This window comes from Pseudorasbora parva, chromosome 17 (assembly GCF_024679245.1).
Source record: "Pseudorasbora parva isolate DD20220531a chromosome 17, ASM2467924v1, whole genome shotgun sequence".
NCBI classification, from domain to species: domain Eukaryota; kingdom Metazoa; phylum Chordata; class Actinopteri; order Cypriniformes; family Gobionidae; genus Pseudorasbora; species Pseudorasbora parva.
The window spans coordinates 38435879-38444817 of NC_090188.1; the positions used below are offsets into that span (position 1 = coordinate 38435879).

An 8939-nucleotide genomic window follows, 5' to 3' on the forward strand; every position below is an offset into this window, starting at 1 on the left:
ATCATAGACTTCAAATTTTCTTGGGGGACCATGCCCCTGAACCCCCCCTAAAATTTGGGATCTCTGTGAATATAAACCTGCCAACATTATTGGGTATGATTAATGCATGTATGCTACAAAATGGCCATGCAATAAGGTATTAATATTAGTTTTATACGTAATAATTAACAGCCAATATCCTATGGGTATGCATGTTTGTAAGCTAGTTAATAGCACAATTTGGACCCCAAACTAAAGTGTGAATTGTTTTTCCATAGGCTACCCTCAATGGGGGCTAAGCCCCCCTAAAATGAAAATCCTAAAAACGCCCCTGATGAGGACATATTTTTGAAATAACTAAGTTTTTTTTTAGCTAAGAATAAACTAAAAAAGTTACACAGTGTAGCTTTAAACTGTGTTCTGAAGATGAACGGAGGTCTTACGGGTGTGGAACGACATTACGGTGAGTCATTAACAATCAATTTCATTTTTGGGTGAACTAACGCTTTAAATATTAATAAATATAAGAACTTAAATAATAAGATAATTCTTCTTATAATAAGTTAAAATAATAACTAAAAAGGAAACATTATATAACCATTGTATTAATATGCAATAATATAGCAATATATAGTAAAACATAAATAAATTATTTACCAAAACATTTTGATGCATGCAGAGACATCTAGCATTTCTGAGTTATGATGATGCAGAGGAATCACTGAATCAAAGCTTTGAACTGAGTCATTAAACAGGTTCAAACTTTTTATTAAATAAATCGTCGAAATTAAGTTGTTAACTATTCAATAAATGTGTTCAGGTCGATGCGCGGTCACGCGCTCTGCTCATATAGTGATTGTAGTTTTAGTTGCTATGGCGACGCGTGTTATGAATTCTGACTCATCTACACGCGCACCGATCGCGATCTGTTGCTGAGAGAGACGAGGCGAATTCACAAACATTTGCAGAATATTTTCTGTGCGATCTTGAGATTTTGAAGCTGAGATTCCTGAGACGAGACTTTTATTCTGGAAGAACATCGGAGCATATATCCTTTAACTTTTTTACACAGTTATATTTCTGAGTTTTGAGTAACGTTAGTTCTTATTATTTCGAAGGATACTTTTGTCTTCTTGTACTTTTCTTATTTTAAACTTTTCTCGAGTTTTGTTTATTTTTTGTTTTTCTTTTCTGAGAGGAGTATTTCTGAGGAGAGTTTATTGTGTTGTATTGTATTTTGTTGTGTGTTTTGTATTGTTTTTATTGCAGATTGGAGGAGGATGTCGATGGCTCATATGATGGCTGAAGAAGGAGGTGAGGGCTTTAGTTTTTCATTTGTTTATGGGATTTTATGTTATGATGTTGTACAATGATTGACTATATTAAGGTGAAGAAAATTGTGTGAGGTAACTCATTTGATCCCCCAATTTTGCCAGCAAAGTGATCACATGTATTTGATTCCTGAAATCAACTTTTAATTGACCAATGACATTGATATTGATCATTATTAAAACATGACTAAGTTAACTTACTATGTGATGAAATATTCCAGCCTCAGGCCACTCCAGATCCAGGAGAGCCGCCTTCTCTCAGACGGCTGGTCAGGAGGTTTGGAGACCCGGTTCTGATGACCGTGATCAGGATCCGCTGCCAGACCCGACCCACACACCGATCCTGGAGCTTCCTTCACATTTAGCAGCTCTGTCTTCTGAGTTTTCTGTGTCCGCAGGTCCGACTGACAGGAGGAGGGAGAGGCAGAGCGGCAGCCGGCGGAGCCAAGATGATGGACACCCGTCCACTCCATCCAAACGCTTTCGCAGAGGTCAGAAAAGGCTTTTATTAATGAAGTTATGGCTCAGTTAACATATAATGTGTCATTGAAAATAGAAAGTTGAAAAAAAATGATGTTACAATTTGATGTGACTACTGACATTGATTATTAATATTATTAAAAATGTCTTCACCAGGCATCATGTCCACATCATCTTTGTCCCTCTCTGAGGACATTATAGTGCGGCGGTTCTGTAGAGAGACGTTTAGCCTCAGCAGCAGAGGCTCGTACATCGTCGACTGGAGGTGGAGTGGCGATAGATCAGACAGCCGAAACGAACAGGGCAGTTGCAGCGACTGTTCTTTGTCCAGGTCCGACAGCCTGGAAGAGTGGACGTGCCCTCCGCTGCCAGGTCAAGTTCCCGTCGAGCCAGCGGAGACTTCACATGGCCTTACGGAGGCTTCACCAGTGAAGAGCTCAACAGGTGAGACTCAAATAAAGCTGGGCGGAGTAAAGGGTACAGGTACAATTGATTAAACTTTACTGGTAACCATTTTAACAGTAAAATGTAAGTCTATTTAATTTCATGATTGCCTAATTTGACGCCAGAGATGTTTGTAATAATTCAGTTTTGTTTTCTTCATGTCAGAAAAACCTTCAGTATGTAAGAAGAGGAAAGGAGTTGGTCCTTTCCTCAGGAACATGTGGAAGGCTATGAAGCGTTCGCTCCTTTGCTGTTGTCTCAGTGCTGTGGATGTTGTGGAGACTTTTGTTCCTCCAGCGGATCTGGAGCCAGAGCCTGATCCTGGTCCATCATCACCTGATCCCGATCACGCTGGAGTCAAACCAAATAATGGTCAGTCTGCAGACATTATTTCTCCAACATTCTTCTAAACAGTATTATCGTCTTGTCTGAACTGACTTTTTTCATATAAAACAAAGGATGTAGCAAACTCATATATTTCTCATATTTTGTTTTTCAGACTCCTTTGAGACTCTCTATCACGTGGGTGAGATGATTGGATCCGGAGGATTTGGAAGAGTGTTCAAGGGAACTCGGAAATTTGATGGCAAAAAGGTAAAGCAATCTTGCATCAAAACATATTTATTCAGATGGGTTAATACTTAGATGCTCAAATCATAAATGTTATGTCCAAAGTCAGGTGGTTGAACACTGTTACTGAACACTTTTTTTTTTTTTTTGCAGGTTGCCATCAAGCAGATGCGCAAAATTGACAATAATTGTTATCTTGATATTGTAAGTTGGTCTAAAGTTGATTGAGTATTTGTTGTTTAAGTGCTGATTACTGTAGTCAATACACCTGGAGGAAGCATTAGGTGTAAATGTAATAGATCAATAAACCTGGAAAGGCTCTGATGATCGTATCTATAAAGATCAAAGAAAAGTTTTCTTCCGATTTTTACCCAGCTAACCTTCTGTCTTCTACTTTCCTCTAGCCTGGCCATCCCGAACCTCTCGTTACAGAAGTGGCGCTGCTGCTTATGATGAGGAAAGAACCCATAAGCCCCTACGTCATACAATTATACGACTGGTTTGAACATCCTCGGACATTCAGTCTCATAATGGAGTTCCCTGAACCCTGCGAGAGCTTGCTGGACTTCATCATTCGGGATCCTCAACTGGATGAAACTACAGCACGGGTCCTCATGCGACAGGCTGTGCTGGCAGTACAACACTGCATCGAGCATGGCGTCTTTCATAATGACGTTCATGCACAGAATTTCCTGGTGAAGACAAACACGTTAGAGCTCAAGCTGATAGACTTCGGCTGCGGTCAGCTACTTAGTGCTGATGGCTACGAGAGAAAAATATACCGTGGTGAGTATTTCTGGAGTCTGGAAACCTGGATGTAGTGACTTTCTGATTATTTGACGCTTTGAAAAAAATTGCTCAACAATGTGCAAATGTGTTGCTTACAGGAATAATGGCTTACTGCCCACCTGAAGTCTTCACAGAATCTCGATTCCACGCCGTCCCAACAAATGTCTGGGCTCTAGGAGTGTTGTTGTTCGAGATGGTGAACGCACGTTCTCCCTTTGGCAACAGAACGGACATCACACAAGCCAAAGTTACATTTCAGAACTCCAACTTATCCAAAGGTGAGTGAAAAATATTGACAACATTGATAAACACACACATAAAGCAAAATCTCTGAACAGAAACAGGTAAAGGTGAAGTATGTAAGATTTTTCATGTTTAAATACGTTGAGTTTATTGTCCATCAGATGCTGTTTTCATAGATGCCAACATTCGTGTCACATGGTCATGACTAACCAGCTTTCTCCTTAATAAAATTTGCACAGAATGCAGTGATCTGATTAGACAGTGCCTAGCCCGGGATCCAACGAAACGGCCGACGTTAGAGCAGATGTTACAACATGAATGGATTAGAAATGATCTGGAGAAGTTCAGGAGAAGATCAGGAGATTTACTCGATCAGTGATTTCAGGTGTGAGGAAGTGTAACAGACAGAGTAGGATTATTATCATTTATCTTCAATTCTGGATTATTTGTAGTGCAGTTTAATTTATACAGCACTTTATACAGATTGTTTCAGAGCAGCTTCACAGTAATAAACAGGAAAATAACACAATCATTGATTCAATCGCAAGAATTCGGTTCTGTTGTAAATCAGCTCTAAAAAACCTTCATGAGTTGACATGTTCATCTAATCTTTGTATTGGATAGGAAATACCACTTGCTGTCCTTGGTGAAGGGCTTGAGCTGGAGACTTGAGCCGAAGCCTGAAGTCTGACCTCGACCTGCCAGAACTCGAGCCGCCACACCAGAGATCAGAGCCGACCCACGTCTGAGCAAGAACACGAGAGATCCAAGACATCAACTCATCACAGACACTTTTGCTTTCTTTTAAAAGTCATTTCTGCTAAGACAACCCATCTTTATTTATGTAGTGTTTTATAAATGACCAATCAATCTCTTCGACGAATTAAACAGGTTTTTACTGAATCCTGCTCCATTTCTGTAGACTCTGTTGCTCCCGTTAAGCCCAGGAAAGCTGAGGGAAAGGCCCCGCTCAGCCTTGGCTAAATGATTTTACTCGCTCTCTTTGACAAGAGTGTTGTAAGGCAGAGCGGAAGAGGAAAAGCGATAAACTCCAAGTATCTTAATGTTTAAGTGCATGCGTAACCAGTTACCAAAAATCAGGGAAAGAGGCAAAATCTAAATTCCTCTCAAAACTCATCAACTGAAAATGCAAATCGGTCGAGAATTCTGTTTAAGACAATTGATTCAGTGCTAAAGCCCTTACCAGCTCCTTCTTTTGTTTCATATCGGCGATCAAGGCTTCCATTAATCCAGCAATATATAATCCCCCCTCAATCTGTCCCATACGGAAATGCAATATATGTGTATATATGAAATATCAATATATGCGATATATGTGATATATAAAGTAAAAACATATATGAAACATATTAGAAATTGGAACAATTCCATATATTGACATATAAATGTATCCCATATATTATATATGTTTATGAATGTATAATACATATTTTGACATATAGGTCTCATATATGAAATATCCTAATATGCTCATATAGAGTAAAAACATAAATGCACATATATGCACAGCATCAGAAATTCCATATATTGACATATATCTTTAGTCAACATATGTTTAAATTATATATGTCAGTTATCATAATATTTTACTAGATAAGTGAAGACATTGGCCCCCTTTACAATTATAGCACAACACACACACACACACACACACACACACACACACACACACACACACACACACACACACACACACACACACACACACACACACACACACACACACACACACACACACACACACACACACACACACACACACACACACACACACACACACACAGTGTGTGTTGGCTGTATTCAGATGACTTTAGCTGTGGTCTTACACTGCTAGCCTACATTGTACTACTGAAGAAATTAAAATAAGCTTTTTATTGTTTAACAATATTTCATCTTTGTTATGAATGAGTTTGTCTGGAATTTATAATTTTTACTTTTATATTTTACTTTGCATTTATTATGTTCTTTAAGATAGGCTAATACTCAGAGGATCTATGTATAATTTTTTAATATCAAAATATAATTTATTTCATTTTTAATCTCCAGATCGTTGTTTGTATAGGTCATAGTTTGACTCAAGCTTTTTTGCTCAAAGGTGAAGACCCAACTTTATGAATGTTTTGTAAGACCGTCCTGGGTTTAAACAATAATGCTCGTTTATCAAGTGATTTCACTTAAGGATGTTCAGTAAGATTAAACTCTAATCTGTGCAAACATTAAACTGCTGAAATTAAAAACCTTGATTTGGTCTCTACACTTCATTATGGTAACTCTGCTAAACTATAATTACTAAAACTAAAACTGAAACTAAATAAATAAAAACTAAATAGAAATGTATTTGCAAAATAAAAACTAAACTAAAACTAGCAAAACCATTTGTAAAACTAACTAAAACTAAACTGAAATTTGTAGCAAAATTGAAAACGATAATAAAATAAAAACTAATTTCAAAAAGCAAAACTATAATAACCTTTGGTCTCTTATCTCAAAGACCTTTCTCAGTGAGCATGGGCAAGTCTTCTAGCCTGACAAGCCAGACCCACATCAAGATGTTTGGTCTGGAAACTCACCATTGACGGCTCAATCCGAGGGGCGGGATAAACGGTCGTCTTTCAAACTCCCTCTGCACGCGATAGGATAGCGCTACAACCAACCAGAGCAATGAAGAAGGTGAAGCAGAGCTCGCTGACAGATTAAACATTCGCCGTATCCGGTCGGCAAAACTCCGAACACATCTTCCCTTTTTAAGAATGACTTCAGAGCCGTTCTTTGTTCTTTTCTCAGAGAAAAGCTTAACTCCAAGTCTTCCAGAGTCGCGGTCAAAGCTGATTCAAAAGACCGCCGTTCTCCAGTTTCTGTGTTTACTAGAAGCACGCAAACGCAACTCGGCCGTCGTCATTATGGCCCCGCCCACCGACTCTATACACGATGTGATTGGCCCGGCAAGAGTTTGGCATTTACAGCTCTGTATTGACAATGCCAACTGTATTGAGAGTTGCTAGAAGACACTCGCGGGCAGATTAGATTTGCTGCCGCTAGGGTGCGTCTGGATTTCTAGGCTACAAGTCTTCTTCTTCATCAGTTCCTCTATTATGTGGTATGCCCCAAGGGTCCATTTTAGGGCCGCTTCTCTTTTCAATTTATAGGCTGCCATTGGGTGCCATTTTTAAGAAACATAGGATGTCCTACCACTGCAATGCTGAGGACACAGTTTTATCTACCAGCAAAAACTGACGGTTCTTATCCCTTGGACGTACTGTGTGATCAAATGTTGGATGGCTAATCATTTTTTGCAATTAAATGAAAGCAAAAACAAAATTTAGATTTTAGGCCCATCCAGATCTTCATCTCCTTTTAATTTAGGTTCTCTCTCCGCCAGTGTTCAAGCTAATGTAAGGAATCTCGGGGTTACATTTGATTCGTCGCTAAACTTTGATAAACAAATCAGTTCAGTGGTAAAGGGCAGTTTCTTTCATTTGAGATCAATCGCAAAATTAAAACCAACATATTTAGAGACCATAATCCACGCCTTCATAACATCACGTCTGGACTACTGTAATTCTCTGTGCTGTGGCCTGCCTCTCCTACAATCTCTCGCCTGCAAATGATCCAAAATGCAGAGGTGGGTAGAGTAGCCAAAATCTTTACTCAAGTAAAAGTACAAGTACTTACGTAAATATTTACTCAAGTAAAAGTAAAAGTATCAATCGTAATAGTTACTTGAGTAAGAGTAAAAAAGTATTAGATGAAAAAACTACTCAAGTACTTAGTTACTAGTTACTTTCGATCTGATTGATAAGATCCAAAACCCTGAATTTCATATACACACACACATATATATATATATATATATATATATATATATATATATATATATATATATATATATATATATATATATATATATATATATACATATACAACATGTATATATATACAACAAATACAAATTAAATAGCCTAATATATATATATATATATATATATATATATATATATATATATATATATATATATATATATATATTAGGCTATTCAATTTGTTTCGTTTTTAGCCTGATCTCATCAGTACCTATGGCAACGTTTTTGCAAACCACAAAATATGTACCAATAAGTACATATTGCGACAGTTTCAAAGTGAAATGTCCACTGGGTGGCGATAAAAGCTTATTTTTTTTCCAGAACAGATTTGCATGAATCTGACATGTTTTGTTACGTTGTGTTTTTAACGTACACCCACACTAAACCTACCCGAAAGTGTTAACAAAAGCAAATGTGACAAAAATAAAATTGTGTCCATATATTTTTAGCTTGTGTTTAAAACTCGTCTTTGAGCTCTTTTATCATGACTCGATCGTTCTTCATGGGGTTCGTTCTTAAGCTTTTCGCATTGCAAAAACAAATCTGTATCAGCTGAGCTATCGAGCAAATCTGGTGAATCAGAAAAGCAGAACATGGAGTTGTGACGCAAAATTCAAAATGTTTTAGTTTACAAACCATAGACTAAAAAAATGCAGTTTTTCTGCTATATAGTGTTCATTTCTGTTGGAATTCCTGCAGTGTGTATTGGTACGTATTTTGTGGTTTGCAAAAACATTGTCACAGGTACATTTTGCCAATGAGGTTGCTCGTTTTATGAGGAAAAAAAAAGATATATAAACGTGCAGATGTGAACATTTGTTTGTGGACGTGTGTTCGCAGGATTCAAACGATTTGTCAGCTTGCACAAGACGCATATGAGGAAAACACTCGGACAGTGTGTATTACAATAAAGGAAAAGTGCCCATAGTTATCAAATTACCATTAATAGTGTTCAAATATAGCCATCATTGTACACTTACCGCTGTTTTCTCAGGTTGGAGCTGGAATTATTGTATGCTGAGATGTCAGTTCATTTTGGTGCACACGGCATGCATTAAATTATGAAACTGTTCTTTTTGACATCTTGGACTGAAAACAGGCTGAACTTGAGGCCACGTACGGGTGATCTCTCACACATCACCCTCTGCTTCGGCCATCATCTTCTGACTAAACGCGCGCTAATTTGATGCGGGTGATGTATCCACCTCTCGCAAAGCAGCCT

At 37.9% G+C, this 8939-nt stretch overlaps 1 protein-coding gene across 2 annotated transcripts; it reads left to right on the forward strand.

Annotated features, from left to right (window-relative positions):
* Positions 1-841: 841 nt before the first annotated feature.
* On the forward strand, positions 842-5098 carry LOC137045477 (serine/threonine-protein kinase pim-2-like). Of its 2 annotated transcripts, XM_067422118.1 has the most exons (10): positions 842-1293; positions 1532-1801; positions 1947-2234; positions 2400-2606; positions 2734-2828; positions 2958-3008; positions 3209-3590; positions 3692-3871; positions 4076-4221; positions 4461-5098. In XM_067422118.1, the coding sequence occupies exons 1-9, from the start codon at positions 1260-1262 to the stop codon at positions 4213-4215; spliced, it is 1647 nt and encodes a 548-aa protein (XP_067278219.1). In that variant the 5' UTR covers positions 842-1259; the 3' UTR covers positions 4216-4221; positions 4461-5098. The 2 variants fall into 2 exon arrangements, with proteins under 2 accessions (XP_067278219.1, XP_067278220.1); XM_067422119.1 differs by lacking the exon at positions 4076-4221.
* Positions 5099-8939: the final 3841 nt, after the last annotated feature.

Coding starts and splice junctions, on each gene's coding strand:
- LOC137045477 (XM_067422118.1), top strand. CDS start 1,260: ATGTCGATGGCTCATATGATGGCTGAAGAAGGAG. Junction 1,294..1,531: donor TATGATGGCTGAAGAAGGAG/GTGAGGGCTTTA, acceptor GAAATATTCCAG/CCTCAGGCCACTCCAGATCC. Junction 3,591..3,691: donor CGAGAGAAAAATATACCGTG/GTGAGTATTTCT, acceptor TGTTGCTTACAG/GAATAATGGCTTACTGCCCA.